Source organism: Bactrocera latifrons, unplaced genomic scaffold (assembly GCF_001853355.1).
Source record: "Bactrocera latifrons isolate USDA-ARS-PBARC rearing strain unplaced genomic scaffold, ASM185335v1 scaffold_55, whole genome shotgun sequence".
Taxonomy (NCBI): domain Eukaryota; kingdom Metazoa; phylum Arthropoda; class Insecta; order Diptera; family Tephritidae; genus Bactrocera; species Bactrocera latifrons.
In genome coordinates, this window is record NW_017537212.1 from 334,476 (window position 1) to 361,680 (window position 27,205).

A 27,205-nucleotide genomic window follows, 5' to 3' on the forward strand; every position below is an offset into this window, starting at 1 on the left:
TCACTGGGTACTAGTGGACGACACAACAGCTGAACGGCTGGTTCACTCACCCAGTCCAAGAAGCCAAGCCATGCAAGCGACAATGAAGTAATGGAAAGAGGAACTTAAATCAAAACACAATTACACAAATGCTTTGTCGATTTAATTATCGGCCTGTATATTTCCCGTTTTCACTAAAGAGAGAGTGATCTAAAGCAATAGGAAAAAGGGAAAGGGAAAAGAAATAGYTAAAAGGGAGAATACGCTGACCAAAACAAAATATTTATAAAGAAAATTTATTTCACTTAGTTACCTTCCTAAGGAACTGTTTGTCCTCAAAGCAAATTCTATCCTTAAAAACTTGTCAAACCCGCTTCATCCACCCTTAGTTGCGCACAAATTTGCATATACAGTTTTTAATTGCCATAAATAAAAAGAGAAAGACACCAAGGGCCCAAGAATGACCAGCGCCTGACCATCGCGAAGGTAAGTTCTACAATCATTACAATATTTAAAAATTTGCTTAATGGAGAGAATGAAAAATGCGCAGACTATGAAAAGTGCATAGAATACACTGCCGGCCACAGAGTCCCCCCGCTCCTTTCATAAGTATCGTTCGCGATGAAATATAAAGAAGTAATTGAATAAATATAAGTATTAAAGCTTGGAAATTATAAGAATTCCATTTCGTCCACTACAGGAGTGTTTACCATTTGCTTTCAATATCCTAATGCACACTCCAACACCTCGGGCTCTATTGTTCTCCACTTTATTTATTTGCCCCGCATTCATATCCATTTTTAGCAGATTTCCACAAATGATAAAGCTTGCATATCATTTCAGCTTCCTTGTGGGTGCGCACGTAGCACTACATATGTACATATGTATTTAGGATGAAGCRCTTCCCAGCTAACTGGGCAAATGCTCTTTGCTTATTAAAAAGTCGCGCTTTACTTGCCGTTGCAATTTGGAGAAAACATTTCAGTGATCTCTATTTAAAAAAAAGCTAGTAAGTCCACAACTAAAAATAACTCCTAAAATACAATTCGTCAGGAAAACACCGAAACGGGCTTCCCCATATGACAAAAGGAATTTGAATTTACACTCTTTAGAGATCTTATGATGTTGGACAGACCAAGCAGAATAAAAAATAAGGGGACACTCGAGAAACAAAAAAAAAAAAAAAAACAAAAAATCGGCGTATTAAGTACCATATATTACTTCTTGAATCCTTCCCTGATTGGATCGACTTACTAAATGTAATTGTTGCAATTAAACCGACGAGCATGAGGAAGTACTTGCTTAGTCGTAAGAGTTCCTCTGCTATCTGTCAAAAGTTTATGATAATACTAAACGAGAGGTACAAACGCTTCTCCACCAAGCCTTATCAGGCATACATACATACGCTGTATCACACATATACGGACATASATATGTATGTTAATATTTTTTTTGTAAAATTATTTCACGAAAGCTTCACATAATGCAAATGATTTCTTGCGTTTTCTCGCCACATCGGTGCTCACAATAAATAAGATACCTCATAGTAAGAATATTCCTCGTGTGTAAGCATAAATATGTATATGCAGATACATGCAACGACGACAGCGTTTGTGTGAATGAGTGCATATTATGGTTTGTAAATTGTGCATTTTAATTAAAAGTAAATTCACTCAGCACTCAAAATAGCAATGCAAATTTGTGTTGTAGATTTGTTGAAAATATATTTTACAATATACGAGTAAATACATATTAACACTTAGACGAAAATTTAGCTGCCGGCGTATTGTTTGAGCAAAAGCGGCAGGGGGTTGTTTCTTGACCTCTTCTCCACGTCTCTATGTGTGCTCTATTCAAGCAACGGGTGTAACGTATTTTGCATTTTCAATGCTCAAAAAGTATCTTGCTTAATGACGCAACGCTCGTCTATGCGTAAAAGTATCTTAGTATATTCAGTGGCTCGCCACTATCCTTGCCAAGGGGTTGCAATGTTTGCTCTTCGCCTGTTTGTGCTATGCTCTGTTTCTTGCTTAATCTTTGAAAGCGTATTATTTACCTTGCTTCATCTCATGTACCGCTATGTGTTCTTGTAGAAGCTTCTCATTACAATGCGCCCAGATTGAGGTTGCTGATATCCTTTTGTTTTGGCTGATAGTTTAGGGGTTTTTTGCATTGTGAAGGTCTGAGTTTTGTCGTCGTCGTCGCGTCCTTTGTACATGTGACCGCGCCTGAAAACATGCCACACTCTGAATGCGTATCTACGGCGTTATCTGGCAGCCGCATTGTTCGGCGTGTGATGTCGTGGTCAAAATAATAGTCTTGTTGTAATTGTTCGTATTTGAAAATTTGAAAATTAGATATTTAAATAAGGTATTAAGTTACCAGCTGTGCCACAGGCATGGATAACCTATTGCACTGTCTTACTCTTAGCCCCTCATACTTCTGTGCTCATACTAATGTTTATATTTCTACTTTCCATTTCTTTCTTTGCAGCTGTTCAGCGCGGTCGTGTGCCTCCCACTCAGCCCGGCTTAGCCGGAATGCATGGTCAATACCAGCTAGCGAATGGYGATCCTATGTCTGTTGCCGGATTCAATGGTCACTCCTATCTTAGTTCCTATATTTCATTGTTACTGCGCGCAGAACCCTACCCAACATCCCGATATGGTCAATGCATGCAACCGAACAATATTATGGGTATCGACAATATCTGCGAACTGGCCGCGCGTTTACTATTTTCTGCCGTCGAGTGGGCCAAGAACATACCGTTTTTTCCTGAGTTACAAGTGACAGATCAAGTGGCCCTGTTACGTCTGGTTTGGTCCGAACTATTCGTCTTAAATGCGAGCCAATGTTCAATGCCGTTACACGTGGCACCACTGTTRGCTGCTGCAGGTCTGCACGCATCGCCGATGGCGGCGGAYCGCGTGGTGGCATTCATGGACCATATACGCATCTTCCAAGAACAGGTGGAAAAATTGAAGGCGTTGCACGTCGACTCGGCTGAATATTCCTGTCTCAAAGCGATTGTGCTCTTCACCACTGGTAAGTTGTTGGACATCCTTTACCGGGATATTCCGGCGCTGCTTACTAAAGTTTCAGCTAAAGTGTGTGCCTTGGCATCTGCCGCCAGCACGACCAACAGCGAGCATTCAGATACTTCAGTGACAATTAAGTCTACGGGGTCGGTGACGAAAGGCTCCAATGCAGATCTGTTGCACGAACAAGTGTTGTTGGTAGTGCGCGATCATCTCGAAGAACTCAATCGRCTAGAAACAGAATCTCAACAGCACACTTCGGCGGCCGCTTTTCACCTGGCTGCATTTATGAAGAGTGTAGCTGGTGTTGAAGCGGTCACGCAAAATGTATGCCTGGCTACTGAAAATTCAGCTATCACACCGTCTACGGCGACGTCTAGATCAATAGTAGATCAGAATGCTGGAAATACTGATCATTATCAAGGAAACGATGATCGGAAGCCTACATCGCAGCAGCTCGCCAYAAGCTCGGCAAACGGTCTGGGACACTCAGCTACAAGTGCTTTCAGCTCTTGTGCACCAAGTCACAAAACCTCGGGTCAGTTGACCAGCACTGACGATTTACTTGCTGCCTTATATGCCAGTGCTAACTCTGCGGCCCCAGTCACCACGAATTCTAACACTACCAACTCAACCACATCTACCTCGAATGCGAGTCACAACAATAGCAGTGGTCTGGGCGCTTCTATCAATACTCAATCGCAAATCGGTTCGTCCCTTCTAAATAACCTAACCGCTTCGCCTTTGAGTAATAGCGCCATACAAACCACTGTCGCTGCCTCCCCTGGTACCGCAGTTAGTAATCATGGTGGGACATATCAATCGCCGCATCCRACTTCTTCTCAACACCAATACAATGCACATACCCATTCGCAGACGGCACAAGATCAACAACAAGCCGCAGCGGCAGCTGCCACAGCGGCTATGTTCTATCAGACGCCGCCACGTTCTGCCTTCGGTTCGGCTTTTGATATGTTCCATCATAGCACACCATTCGGTGTGAGTAGTGGCGCTTCGTTCGGTAGTCCCAGTTATAGATACTCGCCGTACAGTTTTGGCAGTAGGTGGCAATTGTAGTTTGAACTAAGAAAATAGTTGCAAAATTTGAGGCAAATCAAAGTTGTTATAACTGCCGTAGAATTTGGATCACATAGCGTTTAGTCTAGTCCACATAGCATATTACGTGTTAGTCATACTCATACCATATATACGATAAGTGAACGCGGCGAAGCGCAGCCGAGTGTTGAACTCGGTCGGTCAGTGWATAGAAGCAGATCGTTCGTAACGAGCTGTTATTAGATTCTTAATTAGACATAGAACGCTGTAGTTTAAAGAGATTAGTTGTATATTTTGTTAGACGTTGCAATCACCTTATTTAATTTTACGTAATATTATTAATATACAAATATATGTATTAGTAAATATAAATATTATATATTTATAAGTATTATGTACGATTATGTATGTATGTCCCAGTGTGCCCGAAATGTTTAATCGAAGATTAAGCGAGTTTATTAATAAGTGCTAACTAATTTATTTACTTAGTATAATACGTAGGTATGTAAGTCTTATTTATTTTAGTAGTAATTTGGGTTAAAAATTTGCACACAAAGAAGTGGATGATGAAGAGGAATAGTAAAAATATACAATTTTGTTGCTTAAAATTTAATTTCAAAAACGACGTTCTTTTTATTTAATATTTTGGTTCACGCTTTCTGAACAAAACTAATCACGCAATTTCCGGGTTGAGCTTTGATACTCTTCCCAGAAATTACCGGAATGGTTATTGAATTTGAAATTTTCTTAATTTTTATCGATTAAAATCATTCAATTCAAAGAAACAAAGGAAAGTTTGTTTTAAAAACAATAACAATGTTTGTTAACAGGCTAAGTAAAATTGAGTTTCGACTCAGATACACTAAATCTATTATTATTATTATTAGAATCCGCAACAAAAGCATCTTTGAAAAATGTATGGTTTTCAAATACTTCTTTCGAATATGCTTTTAGTGGTAATTTTGCATATGTATGTCTACCTAAAAGGATCTTATCCTTTCTTTAGATGCTATTTGTTATTTGTAGACATTTTCGTACTTTCTGTTGTATTTTGTGGCTGTTGTAGATACAAGAGTTCTTTCTACATTTAAATTGAACTCAATTTTTTGTAGTAAAAAGTAGATCGAGTTATCAGAAAAGTAGTATTAACGAAAGTAGCAAGTAAATATATAAAAGTAGAATTGCTATAAGTAAGATATGTATTTATGTATATACCTTTTTATTCTTTCTTCTTTTATTTGCCGTTAATTTGTCGTGAATACAATTGCGAATGTCCTCGGTCGAGGCAATGCATATCCGAAGCGATTATTAGCTTTGTTATTCCGTTAAGTACCAGCCTACAAGTAATGTATTGTTGTAGTTGCCTTCAGCCTTGATTATATGTATTTTCATTTCTTAACTAATATATTTTCTTCGTTTCATGCATCAGAATTTGTTTATTACATTCCAAACACTCATGCACTCACACTCATATAAGTATCTACACCTCTCACATTGAACTAATACACATATCTGGATAAAATGCATTGAGGTCGCACATCACTAAGTTTCAAAATTACCTGCATCAGTTAAAGGCCATATGAGGGAGGAAACGCCAGTTGGAGCATTCAGGCATATTATATTTGCTAAATTTTGTAACCATTTCCATATTTATTCATTTAATTTTATTTATTTTTTAATAAATCCTATATACCATATACTACATATACATACGTTTTCATGGAATGATTAGAATTCTTATTTTTATTATCTAAGGTATGCATAAGTATTAGGTATTAATTTTCTTATTTAAAAGTATGTATGACTATGCTCAGTAAACTTATTCTTACATAATCTCACTCTGAATTGAAAGAGAGAAGGTCGTCAGTTAGTGCATCCATTCATTTTGGAAGGTAAAAATTAATAAGCTTCAGTTTCATAGAAGAGGAACCCACACGGCACTTTACAGCTACCTTAATTAACAAGGAAGTACTAGGTTTACCTATCTACTTGGCGATTTAACCAAATGCGCATAGCGAACGCAAGGAATTTATAGCTATAGGCCCTTTCTTTTTGTGATTCTTAGTAACATGCGCCGCAGACTAATCCGCAGAGGAAGCCTTGCGGCTGGTTGCCTGTTGGCCGAGCGATGTTTATTGACGTCAAGATACCACTTTATGAACATTAATACAACACACTTTAACGTCGCTTATTTACAAGCACAATGGGTCCTCTCACTAATCGGTAGTAATACCAAGAGTATCGCACCGGCGACAGCGTGATAAAGCATACTGTCAAAAACATRACTTCCACACAGTCTGGTTAAGGAGCAGCTAAATTTGCGAAGAAAATGTAAACGGAGAATCGCTGTTAGAGCCATTGAAAGTAATTTCGGAATTGTACCAGTTATGTGATATGGTCTGCCGCGGCTGCAGAATGTTGATGTTGCAGAAGTGAGCCAATACAGGTACCGAAAAGTTGCGAAAAACTGACTAGACACGGTCGATYATCAGCTGAAGTGACTGGGACAAAAATTACAATTGTATTTGAATTGCTGTCCATAAACTTCAGCCGATCAGTCATTCTTGGACACACATTTGTGTCGTATATCGTACGACTTCGCTTAAAACATTTTTGTATTTTTCTTCGACAACGCCAGCATGCTGCACATCTGSCACTGCTAAATCTCTCGTGGTGCTTTCTCTGCCGGTCACCAAACATTTCTGGGTTGTGGGAGACACGATCGGCGCCGTCAACTGTCTATTTGCTTGGTTAGATTGCCGGGAATGCACGCTGTCGCGTTTACAATCGTAATGTACTTCTGTTGTCGTTGTGGCAATGGTGTCTGCGCTTCTCCTACTAAGTGAGCACCTCAACGCTTCTCCACCAAGCATTTGACTTCATCCCCATTCCTTGTTACGTTTCTTTAGTAGCTAAAGCACCAGCGTTTCATTACATTTTGATTCCACTTGGCTTTATTTTCGATTACGATTGTTTAGTATTCACTCGTATGTATGTATATCTTGTATGTGTTGGTCACACTTAGGCTGAATCGATCTAGTCTGACTGCTTGGCTGGCTATTGAAACGTGGCATTGACCGGCTGGTGGATATTTTGTTAACTGATTTTCTACATTGTATCCCGTGATGTTCASTCAATAGCCAGTTGAGTACCGATTTATTGTACAAGTAAACACGGCGCATGCCAATCGATCGGCAAAGTTCTTTGTTGGTTGTTGTCGTGTTCACTTGTTTCATCTTTTCGTATGTCATGGAGGTTATAATGCTATACACATACAAATGTTGCTGAATATCTTATAAATAGTTTCGGGACTTTATAGCATCTTAGCTATTAAACTAATAAAATCATATCTTCCACAAAAAATGCCTCGTATTTCCCACGTACTCGCAAAACTCACCATTCGATGCTACAAGCCATAAAGCAAGGGCATCCCCTCAAAGTGTCAGCATTAAAACTTATATTATATTTTCATTTATCTCCCAAAACTAACAGACCAGCCCAACAACGTCGCATAAATTAGTATATAATCAAGTTATTGAGATTTTCAACAAAGCAATAAAGAATAGTTAACTAGATGGTTTAGATAAAGACAATATGCCAACAATGCCAAAATTATGCCAGAATGTTGAAATCAGTAAATGTTCAATAAGTAAATAACTGGCGGTTGCTCGTTTGTCTTGAACCTCATCTCCGCCAGCTGTAAATACATATATACTTATGGATAAGTACATGAGTCCATATGCAATGTTTACGGAGGCTCCCATACTTTAATCCAAATCACTGCCCCAGCTCAGCTAGCTCGTACACACACTGCCCTCGATTGCCAGTCTGTCTGTGTCTGTCAAATCTCGTCCGCGTGCAACACCAAGTCTGGCTTTTTCGGGCCAAATCATTTAAGGTTGAAATGCTTTAGCTGACTTTTCTTTCTTTCACGCCGAGGAATTTACTTTTGCYTAGTTTGGAGCGTTCACTAAACACTAACGATTCTAGCGACTCTTCATTGCTGCTGTTTTTCCTGTGGCCGTCGTTGATAGCTGTTGCTGCTGCTGCTGTCGCTGCGGCTGCTGCAGAAACTACTTTACGGTCATTATGCATTTAAGACATGCGGTCACGATCTTTTGAGTTAGAGACTCCTTMAACTTTCCGCACCACTATTGGATATACTTAGCCTCGCCATTGCCCTCGTGCACTCACTGCTTACTATTTCATGCACTACTAAAATACAAATGTACATATTCGAGCTTTTACTTTGAAAACTGTTCACAAGACTTTTCCAGAAATAACACAAACAACACCAATATTATGCTAACATTACCGAATACCGGCAAAGTGGGTAATCACATTTACTTCGGCTGATTTGTGATTTCTAGTATCGTTGAGAGGATATCTAAGCAAGGTTTCTGAATGGGCACTGGACGATTTTCAAATGTGCGGGACAGTTTTAAAAGAATGCGTTCAATGGAAAATTTCAAAAATGAAATTATTCGATGAAGTTGTTCCAGAAAACTACTTTTYTGCGTAGTACGAAGGTTCCTTCTGAACTGATTGAGTCTGTATCTGGGTATGCGTGTTAATGATATATCCTGATTTAATTAATAAAATATATAACTATATATACACTTACCAATGAAGTAATACCATTATCCCCAACTCAGCAATTGCACTTCTAGGATGTCTATCCGCATACATATATTATATATTATATAACTAAAGTATATACATATATGCCTATGTTGTAAGTGCATGTTAGTACGGTACCTTATTGCTGGTTATTGTCAAATTTTTGTCGTGACTGTGAATGCATTCTTTTTTACAAGTTCGTACAAGTTTTTTGTTGTTGTTTTTGTTACTATCGGTTTTTTAGTGTCTGATTTTTGTTAGCTGCTTAAAGCTAGTTTATTTTCTCCAAGCCTCTGTGGAAGAGCTGAATGTAATTTTTATGAATTTACAGCTGACTTGGGCCTATTGGTCGCTTGACCGCGCCGTCCAACGACCAGACAGTCCACAAGGCGTCTTCGAGCACCATAAGAAATTGTCGTTACAAAGAGCTAGCATTAGGAGCCTAAGGAGCATGTTGCTGCCATAGTTARTAGAAAGTCAATTGACAATTATTTTATGTGAAGTGATTTGATTATTGATACTCCGAAGGCTATGTTCGTGGTTAATTTGCAATTAAACGTTAAATGTTTGACGCCGCTGGCGACAAGTTGTTGTCGTAATTTTCCAAAAAAAATGTTTGGAATGTGAATACTGTTGACGAATTTAGCAAAAGTACTAGTTTGCTGAGAAATATATATATTTGTAGTATATTGCAAAGAGCAGGAACATTTAACAATAATTATTGCTAAAGAAACTTGCTCATTCATTAAAATAGAATCAATAAAAAAGGCTGAGAATTAGCTTAGGCAAGAATAAAGCTTAACTTGGGTTTCAATTCATCTAACACATTTTGTCACACTTTTTTTCAGAAACCTGAAATCAAAGACAAAGTAATACAAAATAAGCATCACTTTCTACTTGGTGAGTGGCATATAAAGACTTCCACGAAATTCTGTTTAAGAAATGTAAAACTAAATATCAGACTTCATTTATATAAAACCTTAAAAACTTTAATTTAATTTAAATTTGCGTAACAAACTACTTTGGTGACCGGCGTGCAACGCTCACTTTTAAGAATAGTCTTCACTAAGGAACAAACGTTCATACATCTGCTTGGACTAGTGCACCCTATCGGGAAAGGTGGCCAACGAGGCGTATACGCATCAGACTTTACGCCGCTTGGCAGTCTCACAAGTGCAGATAGTCTTAGTTCAGCTTATTAGATAATWTGGAAGATACTGCTTTTCTGTGGCGAAATATAAGTGTGTAATGCCTTCATGTGTCTGCACTTGGCTTTGTTAATGGCTACAACTTGATACAAGTTGTCCACTCAGGGGCAATTTATACACAGACACTAACGAGAGCTGAGGCTCGCAGTCAATTGATAGGCGAACCATGTTGCGAGATGAAGCGAAATTCCATTAGAAATATAAAGACAAAAAACGAAAAAAAATTTAAAACAAAAAGCATTAATTAAATACTTGTTAAATGTTGAGTGCTGTATGTTGATTGTTGTTGATTACTGACTATGTCAATTACCGACGGCGCGGCAGTCAATGTTCAAAAGCAAGCATACATGTTTGTACATACATACATATGTATATGTTATGTTATGTGTTTTTCGCTGCCATTCGAGTTTTGCTGCAGCAACTGAAGGTTGAGCTATTATCTTTAGGAATGTTTGGCGAGCGATCAGTGAGTTGTTGTTGTTGTTGCTGTTTTTCCATAAATTTATTACAATAAATTTAGCTTTTATTTCGAGAGTTTTAGGTTAATATTGTTGTTTCTTGAAAACGATGTTCATGCTCAGTTTACATGTGTATATATGTATGTAGCAAAGAATCTACGAGTGGTTAAACAGTTTTCGCAATGGATAGTGTGGCGCATCTGAGTATTAAAATGACTAAGTACGAACTATTTAAACTTCTATGATATTAGACTGATACATATGTAGATTTTCAGAGTCTGTCAGAGATTAAAGCGAATTGCTTCAAATATAAATAGATAGAACTTAAACTGTTATATACATATTTCGGTGCTGAGTTTTTTTCGCAATTTACATACACATGCATTTATATGCATATTTCTCTGACAGACTAAAATTTATAAATTAGTGCTTACTTTATTTATGCTGGCAAWCATCTATCATTTATTCTTTGCTTTTTACCTTTTTTAGATGCATGTGGTCTATCTGACGTCACACATATCGAATCACTGCAGGAGAAGTCGCAGTGTGCCCTAGAGGAATACTGTCGTACACAGTACCCCAGTCAGCCAACACGATTTGGAAAGTTACTTTTAAGATTGCCCTCCCTGCGCACCGTTTCATCCCAGGTTAGTCAAATTTTAATGGTTTTTTTTATAAAAAGTCCCTAATTTCCGCCTTCGCTCCTATTTTCTTTAATGAAACTAAAAATAATATATCCCTATTAAGAATTTTTATACTCTCGCAACATGTGGCTACAGAATATAACAGTATTGTGTCGCCTAAAATTAATGAAGATATATATAGAGTTATATGTATTTTTAAAATGCCAAAACGAGCTGAAATACGGGCGAATTTTTGTGAGGTTTCTTAATGAAATTCAGAGACCCCAATCTTCCATATAATATCTTAAATGAACTCACAATAAACCCATTTTCCAAATTATATATATATATATAGTATATTAATATATATTAAACTATAATTTAATGCAGAAACATGTGTACTTAGTCTACGAATGTCCCCAACTCTCATATACAACATACAATGACTTTATTATATTTTATTCCAACAAGTCACTATATGGTATCTTTATAAAACTGCTTGAAAAATTAATACAGCCCTTCCATTTCCGTCCCCAAAATCTGCGATATTTTAGTGAAATTAAGTTCACATGTTTTCTTAAAACTTACAAAATTATATTAGTGGTTTGGCGCCGAATATAAACGAAACTGGTATTTTTCTAAACCTCATATTTCTAATACAAGGAGTTCTGAGCCTTTGGTTCGACATAAACTCGGTACAATAAATTTAGCCCCTTCGGTATATAAATATAGTGACACAGCTAAATAAGTTAATATGATACCAAATTTGGTTGCGATCTATTCACATTTTCGTCGAATAGTGAACGTTGAACTCTTTCTTAGGCGGCTTTGATCATTGCAAGTTGCAAGAGTATAAAATGATCGGTTACATCCGAACTACCTCTTTTTTGTTTCAAAATATCTTCGAGTCAGAGGAACAAAATATAATAAATAATATATACTCTACTTTAAAGTTTKTTTGATCATCTCTGATGATAGATGAAATATTCGCTTGATTCCATCTCTCTGTTTATTTCATCCCTCTCATTAGGTCATCGAGCAATTATTTTTTGTACGTCTAGTCGGTAAAACCCCAATAGAAACCCTCATACGGGACATGCTGCTGTCCGGCAACAGTTTCTCCTGGCCTTACTTACCATCGATGTGACACACAATGTGGCGCCAATTGACAACGACTTGATCATCCGCTGCCGCAGCCGCCGCCGCCGCTGCTGCAGCAGCTGCTGTCAGCAACAATCACCACAATCACCACAACAWCCATAGCACTGCTGCATTCAATAGGAGTAGCAGCACCAACAATGATTATGATACGCATAGAGACAGTAATGTGGACGTTAGTCACAGCCATACAGGCAGTAGTACGAGCAGCAGCAGCAGCAGCAGCAGCTTACTGAATTACAACAGTCATAACAATAGTAGTAATGACATTGGAAATGGGAGTAACGTGCAGCACTTCAATGGCGAGGGAGGTGTGGGCATGATGAACGGAGTGGGTAGCTATGGAAGTGGGTTTTTCGGCGCTGCATCCACCGGCGTGGTAGAAAGTTCAACATCGGTAGCTAGTGACTACAGCAGCAGTAGTACCAGCTGTTTTTACGCCYCCAATGCTGCACAGGGAGCACCAACRGCTGGTGTTGTTAATCCAACAACAATGTTGTCCAATTACTGTGACGCAGCTATGATGATGGCAGCGGCGGCGGTGAATGCCAATCAATGCCTTCAACAACACCACCGAATGTTGCTCGCCAATAGCGCTGGCAGCAGTCACAATCTTGCGAACGGTCACAATAGCCACGACTGCAGTGACGATATTGACGGAGGTCCGATCATGCCAGCCACATCCATATCGGCAGTGACATCACCGACAACTTCGACGGTATCCACGAGCGCTTCTGCCCCAATGTCTACTGTCAATTCATCCGCCACTAGCATCAGTCAACAATACCAGCAGCAGACCCAACGCTGTCCCTCAACTGCGCATCCACCCATCCAGCCGCATATGCACATTCACGACCTCCAGGGGCAGCAACAAYTGCAAACGCAGCTGACATCTTCACCAAACCTAATCGATATCAGCGAAGTTCCTCTCGTTGTCGACGTCAAGTAAATATAGTGTAGTTGTAATTGCGGTTCAAAGGAAAGCAGCTTAAATAGATTTCAAAAATTTACGTTAAAAATTGACCTAAACAAAAACTCAAAAAAAAAAAAAAATACAAAAAAAAACTAGAAGCTGATGTGAAGACATGTAAAATTAGCATAAATTTTTACTCTTTAGAGTTGTTAAAGCGCAATTTTTTAGAAATTTAATCATTGTCATGCATTTGTAAATATTTTAATAACTAATATTTATAGTAATTTATTTATTGAAGTTATACAAATGGTTTTCCAAAACTATGAAACTTGAAGCCAAAAATTAAAATAAAAGTATTGACTTGCTTTGAAGCTGCAACAATTACAAAATAGTAATAGTCCAACCGTTTGAGGATGAATTAAAGTTTTTGTAGACGCTCTCGAACGATGGTAACGCCTTAGCTAAGGAATCTCCTAAAATGAGGCTGATAATAATCAYTACCGGAAAAGTAGTATTTTGCTCTGAACCTAATTTGCGGGAAAGATATGGTGGCTTCAAGTGACATACTCTTTGAAAAAAATAATAGAAGCTTCAGAGTCTCGTTAAACGAAACTTTGAATGTTATCTTAAAAGGTAAAATGCAACAATTTTCATATACTTAGGCGAAACCGAAAATGATATATCAATATTTGTGAAAAGGAATGGCACTGAATCTTACTTAATTTCAGTTTACATTTAAAAAGTACTTCTTAATTTACAAAATGCTTTTATTTATCTCGTGCAACTTGTTTGTTCTACACATGCTTCAAATACCAAATTAATTTAAAAAAATTCCTAGTGTCTTCTAATCGAAACTGTTGCAATTTTGTGCTTTAATAAATACTTTTAAACAAGTGAAATTAAAAATTTTACAATTTACAAATAAATGTCCAGAAAACCTTATTTTTATTAAAAGCAGAATTTAATTAGCAAATTTTTTATTTTATTTTACAAAGATCAAAACCAGTGCAAGTTAGAATTAAGCTGAAACACTTTTTATTTATTATACAACATGAATATATTTTATTTTGAAATAAAGTTTAATATTTTTACTGAAACGGCATTTTGATTTTCTTCAATAAAAGGTTTGTAAATTTAATTTTGCTCTTCGCCGACTTTTCCCTTAAGAATACTACTAGTACAACAAGAAAATGCAATTTGTTGCTAAAGTAATCTGTAAATAGCCGAATCGAAGTGTATTAAGGCGTAGCTTTAGTTCTACTAGCAATAAATTCCTTATGTAGACCCAAAGTATTGCTGTATATGTCTGTACTATACATATATAATTGAGTTGAAGAGACATGCGATTATCACTGTGAAAGCGGGGGGAAACGAAATATTTGCTTCGATTTAATGCATGGGTGTGTATATGTGTATTCATATTGTAAAATATATTATTAATTTGATTAACATAGACTTTAATTAAATTACTTAACAACGTAAATACTAGTTTTATACAATTTCGAAAGACAAATGTACTTTAGGAAAAAGCAATGCATGCCAAGTCTTTCCTATGTATATTATTTGACATATTTAGTAAAAAGATGTTATTTATCGGTGAATTGTATGTTAAATATATACCATACATATTAATTAATAATAAGCACAACAATGTTTTCAAATTCATATTTTATATTAAATTATTTAAAACGTGTAAAAACGCAAATAGGAACAAGTTAAATTCACAACGGAAATAAAATAATGAAAAATAAATTTTTAAAATTATTACATAGTTTTATTTGGAAACAGCACACATTAGAGGTTTGGGTAACGAATAGKTCATAAAATGTTTTAAGGTATTATTTGAAGATATACTTTGTAGGAGCGTTGCCTTTGGTCGGTCCGCACCAATCCACATTGAGAAAACTAGTTACATTTCAATTTAGCTTTCCACTGCAGGTGGAAGATTGCGCCGAAACTTCGCATCATGCACAAATTGCAAATAATGGAACAAAGTGGAGAATACATTAAAAACGATATCGAAGCTGAATATGTGATTGGCAGCGGTAATATGGTTTCACTAATTTGCTTGGATGCATGTGGTACAGGTTTAATCTCTATGAGTATCGACTGCCCAAACGTCCCGCTAATTTGGCAAACTRTTACAGTGAAGTGAGTGAAAATTAAATATAACAACTCGATAAATGACACCGTCATCTTCCAACCCGTAGCTGCATAAGCATGTATGGTATTATGGCTTAGCATTTCCATACTACTCAATCATTCAATCAAAACTTGAGAACTCTTCAGCGCTATACTACTTATGCTTCATCGAACTGTTTAGCACTTATGCCGCCTGGAAATATATGTATTTATAAATATTATTGTATGTAAGTAAGACGAACAAATTAAGGGAAGCTACAGTCGCCAGCAATTGCGGTTTGTCCAGCGGCTGTATGTACTGATCGCTGAGCTAAGATCGCTGATGGACGAACGATTGGCGATGGTGTTGGATTGTTGGCGTAAGGTGTTCATATGATTACTTCTATATACATATGTATGTTAATATCAGCTGTCCGACCACGTTTAGTTCAAAAAGGTAAGCAGATCGTGATATGAAATCGATTGGCGGTTAATGCTTTATATTTGCATGACGTWTATTGCAGTTCCCGCGGCACTTCGTTTTTGTGTGAGGTGTTAATCTTATGGGTTAGTTTAGTCAACTGTTCTCTGTAATATAAATGTGAGAATGATTTTACTTTAATAATCGCCACCGATTACAATAATCAGAATGCAACTGCACAGTCTTCAACAAACCTTATGCTCAATACGAGTGTGTTCCTTACAATATTTGATTGATTTGTTTGTGTTGCGCCCGCGGTCCGTTTTATGATCGTTAGCATTTCGGCATAATTTTGCGGTAGTGAAGGTGTTAAAATTACCACTCCAATCATCAATTGGTTTCCAGCGAGTCGATCATCTTGAGAGGCAAGGAAGTTGATTATTTCCCAATTTACACACACCTCTCTGCTTGTAAGTTTAGAGAAGAAACATTCACATATTGGCATACAGGGATAAGATGTCGATTACTCGAAACAAAACGTACATTGAAACCATGAAATTGTCAGTTGTTTAGTGAGCGTGAGAATTGTGGAACCCGAAGATATTTGAGTTCCATTAACTTTCAACAAAAAATTAACTATGAAACTATGGTTCAAAGAATATTACTTAATATGACAAACATTGGCAAGACTTTCCTTTTTGAATTTGTTAGAGTTGGATGTAGATATATCAGGGCAGTGCGATCTTCGGCCAAAACTACTTTCAACGCACCAAATTATATTACCGTAACTACGTTTTTACAGTTTCTTCATGAGTATTAAGTATTAGGCAGTGTGCATTTATCATTACAGTGCTTTTCGATAAATTTTGCGATTCCCTTATTATTTATAGCATTCCACATTTCATGATTTTGGTGAATTTTGGTTAGCGGTGGAAGCGTTTGGTCAATAAATTGGCATTTAATTTAATTCGATTTGAATTACGCTTTCATCCGCTTACACTCAAATCACAACAAAGGCAAGGAGCGCAGGCAAGGCTACATAACCTGTATGTATGCGAACACATGATGCCCCCCCAGAGCGTAGTTTTTCGCCTTTATAATATAGCGGATAAGGGCCTATAGAAAAGGGATATAATATTAAACACTAGTTCAAAACTCAACTTGGAACAACAAACAAAAATTAGAGAAATCACGGTAGAGGTAGACTCTGCTAGAAACTGCCTAACTTCTGTTCACAGGGTGTGCTAAATACTTGAAAAATGCATGAGCTCAATATAATGCCAATCAATTTCATTCTTTATTTACAGATTATCAAATTGATTCCAATTAACACTTGCCACCGCATAAATCGGACGGTCCGCCTTTGTTTCAGAAGAACTTAGCGAGCTTGTGTTTGCATGTGCACACTTCCTGGATAATTTTCGGATAATCAATAGCGAGACGGATCTACTTTATTAACTTCTTTGGAATACTGGCACCAGTGACCACGCTTTTTGCACTCCCAATTTGAATTGGCATATTCACGCATTTACACCTTTGCTGCGCGATCAGACCAGTCCTAATTTATGTGCGTGTGGTCATAAATTTGGTTACCAATCGAATTGACAAACGCTTGGCTTTTGTGCATAAATGCAGTTTAAATAATGTGGCGCGGATGATGACGCTGGCTGAGGGGCTTGAATGCGCTCTCACTTCTACACGGCCTCTGCAGTCGGACCGRGCTCATAAGCAATGCGCTGGACTTATTGGCAATTTTTCGCCGCTGGCAATACAACAACTGTAGTGCTAATACGAAAAATATGCTGTTTCGTACTTTGGTACGCGATGCAAGCGTTTTGGTGCAGCACAGCTCGTGTGAAATGATAAATAATCCACAATGCCGTGTGGCATCCAAAGCCTTTTCTTCTTTTTGTGACACATAAATAACGTATTAAAGCTTTAAACTGCGGCGCATCGCACAAAATTATTGTGCCAATACATACACGCATCTTCAAATATGCAGATATCTTGAAGCAATCAATAGGGGTATTCAGTAAGTTCGGTACTTAATAGAGATACGAAAACCAAATGAATTGATATTAACTTTATGTCATTAGCTATTTTGCTTAATTTAAATCTTAAAGAAGGTGTTTGGAAACTAATCTATCAAAGCGAAATGCGACTCTAGGTCCTGATTGATATTTTATAYTTTACTTGTACGGAAATAAGTGAAATTCAATTTCATCAAAGCTGCTAACTGATTTTCATTTTTATATTTTTATAAAAAATCTTACATTAGTGTTATATAATGYGCTATATAACTCGTTGGAATAGCATTCTGTGCAATATCTGAAGTAGGTACTATAATTAGACATACAAATKGATATATACCCAGCGAAACAAATAAAGTCTCATAAGGTGTGTTTTACAAATTCCATGCAAAACGTCTGGGTTTCGCCCGAATTMMCATAAATTTGAAATAAAACAAACTTTTACCTAAGCAAACGCAGCCTTGTTTGTCTCAAAAAGTTATCAGAAACAGTGCGACGTGTTTTGGAAAAATATCGTACAACTGAAGAAAAAGTAACATTAACTTAGGAGAAGATCGACTAACTTAAGAACAAGTTTATAAAACCGATTGCAGAAATCATTTAGCAATGATATTTTAGCTCGAACAGTTTAAAATTGGCTTAACGAGATGGGAAAGACTGGAAGAAAACCTTTTAAAAATCCACTTGATACCAGAAAAATTAAAAGCTTTACAATTGGTTTAAAAATAAACTTAACCGAACCCAAACTAAGTGGAAATCTGAAATGTTTTCTGACAAGTCGAAGTTTAACCTTATGGGTCCATGTGGTAATTAAGCAATTTCCACTGTAAAACCTTCCCCTTAAATATTGGTATGGAGAAGTATTTCCAAGTACAGATCGGAATCAATTTTAGCATTAGACAGCTCAGGGAACGCTGTGAAATATAAAAATATTACAACGGAAAGGGAGGTACCCAGCTTGGTGCCCCAAATAAATATTTGGCTACAAAATGTAAAACATTTAGGGCACGGCCTTTTTTGTTTTGCTGGGTGTATATATGTGTATGCTGATTTCCAGAACAACGACTTTTAAGCTCGTCGAGTTGTGACTGAGTTGCTCGTACGCGGACCCTGATCGCCGTTCGAATGCCGCTCAGCAAGCTACTTATGATCCCAATTAATTTCCTCACCACCGCTCAAATGGCTCTATGACCGTGTGCAGGCATAGGACGGTATGGACACACAAGAGTTGTAGCTGTTGTGTGGTTGGAACAGTGGTAATCGCGAGGACATTTTTCAATCTTTTGAGCAACTTCCCAATAAGAAAAMCGCAAGACGCAAATTGTTTATGCTGCGTTAATGCGTAAAAATACGCGACTGAATTCATACAACAAACTCCAACAATAAAGATTCAGCTCCTACCTTGGCTTTGATGATGGCACATACGAACACTTGCGAATACGCGCCAATTCGGTCGTGGCTTTACGATCACAATAGTCACACCAGGCATGCGAGCTGTGGCGGGTGGACCCTCCAGTGAGGTGTTGTTTGGTGAAAAATTATGATGGGATTGGTGTACAATAGCAACAGCAATGGAATTGACCGAAATTGAAAAAGCAGCGACTGCAACAAATGAACTCGCCAGAGAGTAGCAAGAAATATTAAAAGCTTGTTACAATACCAGCAACGGTGTACACTTCCTTTCATCCCGGCCTCCTCTAAGATCACCCACTCATCGGGGTTACATGCATAAGTCTTAGACTTTCGTACAAAATGTTGTAGTTATATTACGCTGTTAGATTCTCGGTGTGGCCATCTGCTATACGCCAATTCGCCACGGGTGGTCTGCTTCGCCTTGGCTTGCTCAGTGTCCTGCCTAATCGGCACGCTTCGAGCTAGTGAGGTCGCCAAGCCGCGCTTGCACACCATGTGGTATATCAATTGCTGTGTTGTAGAATTTGTTGCAGGAAAAATTCATTTTGAGATTTGACAATTTGTTAAAGCTATTCAGCAGGTCGCTATAAATTACTAATTGAAAATTCATTATATTTGTACTATATTTCTGCCACTCTTATGCCGATTACATTGCTTAACTTTAACTATCCCGAGTTGTAAAGTATAATTGAAAACAAATTCCGACTAAACGTGTTTATGAGGCTTCGACAATTTGATCTCCACCATAAATTAAATAAGCCATCTATATCCAAGTAATTATATCCAGAACTGGAATTTCATAAGATCCAAATTTCTCATACCTAAGACCTAGAATAAACCTTTGAACATATTATGATATTTGTAACATATTAGCCACTTAAGCAATAGCCAGAAAAATAATATTAAAACTTCAAACTATTGAGATATGAAATCAAAGGGTGTTTAAGTTATCAGCTAGGAGCACGAGAAAATTTTCCAATTTGCAGTTAGAAATGTATGTTAGAACTAATTCATTTAGTAATTGTCAAATTGATTTTTTGGTGTTGTAAACAAAAATCTTTCTTCTTGTGGAATTTGGTTAGCAAATAACTTAATTTGGGCGAAGCAACCGGTTATTTCTATATTTGAAAATAACATTATCACGAAACAAGTATTTTTTCCCCCGTTTCAGTAATAATTATTTCAATGAGAAGTGATTCTACGTAGTTGGCATCGAAAGGTGTGTGATACCAATTGCGGACAAGTTTTGTCATATAAAACTGAAAGTTAACTAAGCCACAATGGCAGCTTAGTGGTATTCGGAATTAGCCATTGGCATGTGTCGAAGGTGATTGCCGTTTTATGACGGTCAAGGATGCCTAAATGACAGGACAATGTAGAGTTGTATTCAACAACTAAACCCCTCACTAATTGTGCTCCGGCAATTCAGTCCAGTGTGTGTGCATGTTTCCATGTAACTGTCAAAACTGCGATTCAGCAGCGCAGATAATCGAGCCAATTGCTCATGTAGCCAGCAGTCACAGGGCAGATATCCGCCACCGACAGCACCCTTCAGCTTTTCCCTCACTCCTACACCGTATGCACTGACAAGAAGCACGTTGCGACAATCACTGGCTCTAATTAAAATGTACGCATTGGTTTGGTCATATCAATGTCACCATTTGTTTAAATTGCGGCAAGGATACGTGCATCCTTTGCTCCACGATGTGTGTTAGTGTGTAAATGTGCGAATTTGGTCGCTTTGCCAATTAGGGTTAAATACCGCACACATGCAGGCATATCAACCTTTTATAGCATATCGCATGATATAATTTGCATAATTCCGGGCGTTTTAACATATTCATAAAAAGTAACCAAGAAATAAAGCAAGAGCTGGTGTCCAGCAGAAATCATGATTCAAACACATTTCTGAATTAATTCATGCTTGGTCTTTCCGAGGCGTCGGGGTCGAATTTCCTCTATGAGCATAAGCGGATTCAATGATATGCACAAAATCACAGTGTGCGCCTCTTGCATGTTTGTATGCCTCCGGCTGTCGTCAGTTAATTGAGCATGTTCCAACTACCATACCACCGCTCAACCATCACTCAGTTCTCCTGTTCTCGCTGAAATAAATTTTCAGCAAATCTGTCATTTAAATGTGACAAACTTTGTTTCATTTGCATGAAATGTCGAGTACTAAAGCGCAAGCGCTTGAAATTTGATATCTTTCAAAGGAAACCACTGCACACGGGGTAACACAGCAGCGAACGAGGTACGGGGGTATAACCATAATAATAATCGTCTTGTGTCCGTGTGCAGATGAAACTATGCATAACATTGTAGGTAGGAATATTGATTTTTGATTTCCTTAATTCATAATATGCCTTTTAAGAAGTATGCTACATTTTACTTTATGTACTAATGGGGGATCATGGTCTCCATAACGTTTAGTTCGAAATAAAAATCTTTAATCTATGTTTTGTAAAATACTTTGTGTCATTAAAGAATTCAAAATATTAGAAGTCAATATATTTTTATACCCGGAACTGGATGTGATATGTTTGCCACGATGTTTGTAAGATCCAAATGTCAAAATGCCTATATAAATCATAAATATATTGTCGGAACCRCTGACATCACTATGACATACAGCTGTCATATTAACTAAATGATCGAAATACCTAAAGTGCTTGAATGGGGAGCTTTTTCAAGAAATTTGGTATGGATTATTATCCAAGACAACGGTGCAATCTGCGAAGAAAGTGTTTTCGTATTTGTGAAGGCTATTATAGCTCCGAGACAACTGATTTAAAGCCTCTTAAAATATTTAAGGTTAACTAAATTGTGGGAACAATATGTTAGTAGTAATAGTTTTATTTCCTCAGAAATGGACTTAAACAGTAAATCAATAAGCTTCACGCATCTCCCATCTTCACCTTCTATTCCCTCAAAGAACTCCACATTAATAAGCTCTGCGTCAGCTAATTCATCATCAGCGAAGTGCGACAACGAAATTGGAGGACACATCGCAACAGGAAGTACATCCAATATCAAATTAAAAAAAGCAAAAACAAGCGACCTTAAACGAGAAATGAAATTATACAGAAGTTTGGCTTGGTGCTTACTGGTCCTGATTAAAAACTCAAAAACAACCAGAATTAAAAATTTGCATTTAAATATAAAAGCGATTGCCACCACTACAGTGGCATCGGTACTGCCGTTTAAAAAGCAGCAAATCCACCACATCCGGCACGGTTCTGCGTTGAAAATGAAATGTTGCTGCTAATAATTTTATCACCAGCAAACAGTTGACTAAATCAGCATTTACAAAAGATACCCAAAATTAAGTCTGCGGACTGAAAAATTAGAAAGTACTGAAACAAATCGGCCAAGTATGCAGCTATACCCGCTAATTTCAGCGAAAAGCAGACCACGCACAATTTTCATTTGTCTTTGCCTGCGAACAGGATACAGAGGCATTTACTTCTTCTCAAATTCGTTGCATTGCATGTGTATGTGTGTGCATGTGTAAGTGTACATGACAACATTATTAATCATTTTGTGTGCGTCATGACTCTGGCTTCCCGCCCCTCCCCCCACTCACAACGCTTTTATTACGACTATCATATAGGTGTACAGAAATATGTAAATATGTACGTCACAAGCCAAAAAAATTATAATATTAGGTGGATGTTTGTACCATTTCCGCTGGAGTCAAGCTACAGGACATCCCTTGAATGTGTCTGATTGAAATTCATATAGCTGAGGAGTTTTAATTTCTACTTCAGGTCGACTTTTGTTTTACATTCGCATTATTCAAGCTTTCATGTGGTTTTTTCGCTAATGAATTTTGATGATAGCGGGCTTAATAAATTTTCAACTTAATTACCTTTAGTTGCATACAGTGGGCCACTCATTATATTATCACAGCGCTTTTTCGTTTTGGTGAAAGTTCCTGAGGATACCGAGCAATGTGGCGGAATATTTTAATTATCAATAAAATTCAATTCAAATTTCCGAAGAATTCGTGCAAAATTCGCATTCGACACACAAATCAACACACRAACTGTCGTATATTATTCCTTACGTCATGGATAATTCATAAAAATGAAGCAGCTGTGCGCCAGTCATCCCGCCTTTTAAACCGTGGCCGCATTGCTATTTTTGAACATAACTCACCTAATTTCCAAATCCCAMAAATTACGGACTTATTGATCGTTTGAGAAATCCGATTACCTGCACCGCAGTCCAAAGTAGCGAATGTCCAGCTTCAAAGACACTCTTTAAGCAGTAAGAGAGATGTGTTGGAGATTATTACAAGAAGCAGCGCACAAGAACTGTCCTCTGGACGTTGGAATAAATYTCAGGAAATTAGGAAATCATATTGCAGAAATATACAAATTACGTGCCCCGTGCCAACATTTTACGAGAAGACCATGCGACGCGCAAAGAAAGCAGCCGTCACACGCCTATGTATTCTGTGAACGAAAACAAAAACATAAACAAAGCGAAAGTGCAACGTAATTCTTCCTAGGTATCTTCAATATTCCATCAATTGATTTTTACTTTTTCTTTGCTGCGGAATGCCTACTTCAATGTCCTTTATAAAGGACTAGCGGAGGAGAATAAAAAATGCAGATCACCTACAGAGATTATAATAGCACGCAAGCAAAGCAAGGGGCAATGTGGCAAGCAACTCATCATATTATGGCTCTTGAGGTAAGAAAAAAGAGAGTTGCAGTGGCAGCCATTGCAACAACAAAACAAAAACAATAGTGTCAATGTATTTAGCCGCATTGTTTGGTCCCATCAACGGATAATGTAGAGGAAGTATTACAAATATACATAAATATGTATGTGTATGTGTCCATTCGTAATTCAGGAAGACAAATGTTGCGTGGCACAGTGTGGTAAGTAGCTAAAAACGTATTATGCAACGACTCCTCTTGCCGATGAGATCGTTGCACTCAATCGCTGTTGTTGTCGAGCCGATCTCTGTGGTCATTGTTACCACGCAATTCTGCGAGTGTCACTAGTCACTAGCTGCCGGCAGCACCATTTTCGCTCGCTTTGCTTCGTAACTGCAGTCGCTTCTGCGGCTAGTYCACTGTCGCTGCTTTTTCAAAATCGACCAAAATTAAAACCAAGAGAAAATGCAACAACGTCCACAACAAACATCTGTGAAACAGTCAATGCTACGCATGTGTAGAATAAAMACACACTGTTGTAGACAAGGAGAGCCGACGATCAGAGCGCTGCTGATCGCTGCGTTCTTTAGTCGATTAGGCGGGCACAGGCTGCCCATTGTTTGTGCAAATTTGTATCGCCTTTTAGAAATCTATTTAGCACACAATGACGTGACTGCTGTAGCAGTGTTATTGCTTTTTGAGTGGCAAAGTACTGTTAGCCATTCCACAAACTCCATGTGAATTTGGTACATCCACACATACATTCATAGCTATATTATTACGCATTGCAATTGTAGTTTCTGGTATCGATTGCCAAAAAATGTGGCGATTTMMTGAAAGAAGAATTTGTTTTTGTTTGCATTAGCCCTGGTTATGCTTTCTCGACTAATTACTCAAGAAATCTTCGACGATTCCAAAAGCAGTGGCTCATTGGGTTTTCGATTAAAATTCAGCAGCTACACAGAATACGCCAGCGAACACAGGTATGCTGCTGCCGCACGATCGAAGCAATGCGAAGTTCATCAAAGGCGTAAATTAGAACCCGATTTACGCAAATTGCGGCTACAACAAGGCAATTACACGAATTGGCAGCGGCCGCGTTTTTTATTACACGCTTATATGTGTACTAAAATCCCCATTACCATTTCACCTATATAGGGTGTTTTTTTTAACGATTTTTTATAACTAGTACATTCAAGTTATTGGACACTATTACTCTTCTCGGACTTCATAATATTTAGGATGCAATGGTGTCACGTGCTATATGGCTAGTCTTTAGGATATTGAGATGATCTTGGATAAACAAAGTACCAACTGTATACTTCACATGGATGGTAGTGTTTATCTATCTCAATGTTATATTCATAACAAAAATAAGATCTATAACCTACAAATCACTTCGTTCAGTATGTTTGGCCATTTTGTGGGGCAGCTAGAGAGTATCTTAAAGACGCTCCGAATCAATCACAATTATTTCGAGTTACATACGTTATCGCTGAGCAGAAACCATTGCTAATACGGTTTTGACTCAATCTGAAAAAATTAACACCCGTTATAAGTCGATGGATGCACACAAGTATCTGCATGAGTAGAAGTAGGTGTCATTTGCGTAATATAATCTTACAATAAATCATCCAGTGAACGTAATACAAAAATTGATTGAAATCACGTACATGCTGTAATAATTTATTTCACGCTTCCAATGCGCCAATTACCAATTCCGCCAACATCTCATCATTAGAGTTGACGTGAATACGGTCGCCGCTCCCGATCAGTGCCGATGTCCGCAAGAACAACAAGTTAGCAACAACAGGCTGCCTAAGCAATCAACACCTGTCAATCATGTGTGCTTCGCCGGTGGAGCAGCAACATCAACGTGTCACGATCAACCCGCCGCAGGTAGAGTGTGATTACCAATGCGAGACAGCACGCCCCAGCCCAAAGCATTGCGAATGCAGTAGAACACTGACATCCGTTGCGGCAAATGGACCGGCTGCCGATCAGCAAATCAGCTGCTAAGTTTGTTGCAACTTAATAACAAATTGCCGCACAATTGGCTGTGCCAAGTGTTGCATATCTTTTAAGCTCGCAAGCCGAGATTTGATAATCCCCTACTTATGGTACTGGGACCGAACGATCAGTTGTAGCTGATATCCTTGCCACTGCAGCGGTGGACGATGCGCAGAACTTATTGCGATATGCACAATTATGTAACATGCAACCGCATAATTCTGTCATTTGCCCCAAATGGAGTTACAAATATCCATGCTCGTTGCACATACGYTATATGAAAACAACGGAGCCTAGAAACCGGTTGTAATCTGCCCCTTAATTTGTTTATCGCCATCTGATTATGTACGCGCATTGGTGAAACGACGATTATTTGCATTAAGTTTGAAGTAGTTCGTGTCTTATAAGTTGTTGTGTGATCATGTTGCACATTAGTTATCTAGCAGCTGGTTTTATGCCACACCAAGTAATATATGATAGTGTATTGTATATAGTGTCCCTTTCGCGTACGCATGTCTGTGTTTTAAAATGCAAATTAGGACTCTCCCATTTGAAGTATAAGAATAATATTGCATTCTGATTTGCCGGCTACCTCACAATAGGTATTGTGGTTCTATATAGGTGAAATATTTTTCAAATTCAAAGTCAAAACTCAGTTCATATCTTTTTTGTCTTAAAATCAATAGTACTATTTGCTTTAAAGCCGTTATGCTTCTGTGGCAAGAGTGTTTTTCAGAACAATAAAAATATGAAATCGTTGAAAATATAAACTCGGTGAGCAGAATTATACGGCGCAATACCTACATACATATGTATATGAAGCGAGAAAATGTAAACATTTATTGGATGGATGTCATCTTCTTAATATCAATTTAGCAATACATAAGCATGTTGGAATATGATCCACATCATTTTGTGGCCACGTTTGTTTACGAACTTGTGTCATATTTCATCAGTAAGTGTGTTCAGTAAGGTTTGTCATTTTGTTATGTCACGTTTCACTTTCGTACAATATTATTACGCAAATTTACGTTCTCTGCTGGCTACTGTAAGAGCTCTTCGAGCAAAGCCTAGTATTCTCAAAAAGGCCCATTTTTGGCTTAATGACCTGGCCAAGAAACAAAAGTGTCGCTATTGGGGCGAGTCAAATCCTGGTACGGTTCAAGAAACGCAGTTGCATCTCCGATCTCATTTGACCGTTTGCTGCAAATTGTGGTACGGCGTTTCATCAGACCTTATTTTTTAAGAAATTAGGCAGAAATTGCAGAATACCATAAAAGCGAGTTGACCAATTTTTTTCGGAATTTGTCTCTTCAAGTTCAAGCTTTTAAATGTTTTGCAATATTTATTATTTATAAGATTTTTTTAAGCTGATAATTTTTACACAGATATTTACGAATTTTATCAAATTTCTAACACACAATTTTTCGATTTCGAATATACCAACATCCTCTAGGTAATTTCAGTAGATGATTTCTTAAGAAAAA

General features: G+C 37.7%; 2 protein-coding genes across 4 annotated transcripts in view; both read left to right on the forward strand.

Annotated features, from left to right (window-relative positions):
* The window catches only part of LOC108974403 (steroid receptor seven-up, isoforms B/C), a 34,389-nt gene extending 22,235 nt beyond the window's left edge, over positions 1–12,154 (forward strand). For 2 of the 3 annotated variants that reach the window (XM_018942205.1, XM_018942204.1), the window contains 3 exons: positions 2,473–3,024; positions 10,849–11,006; positions 12,013–12,154. In XM_018942205.1, coding sequence (XP_018797750.1) covers positions 2,473–3,024; positions 10,849–11,006; positions 12,013–12,129 — 827 coding nt within the window. In that variant the 3' untranslated portion in view covers positions 12,130–12,154. Of the gene's footprint in view, positions 1–2,472; positions 3,091–3,177; positions 4,399–10,848; positions 11,007–12,012 lie in introns of those variants that run through there. The other variant, XM_018942206.1, reaches the window with a different exon arrangement.
* Positions 12,155–12,433: 279 nt separating this feature from the next.
* Positions 12,434–13,694, forward strand: LOC108974404. Its single transcript, XM_018942207.1, has one exon. It carries the CDS (start codon positions 12,460–12,462, stop codon positions 13,087–13,089), a length of 630 nt encoding a protein of 209 aa, XP_018797752.1. The 5' UTR covers positions 12,434–12,459; the 3' UTR covers positions 13,090–13,694.
* The last annotated feature ends 13,511 nt before the right edge of the window (positions 13,695–27,205 follow it).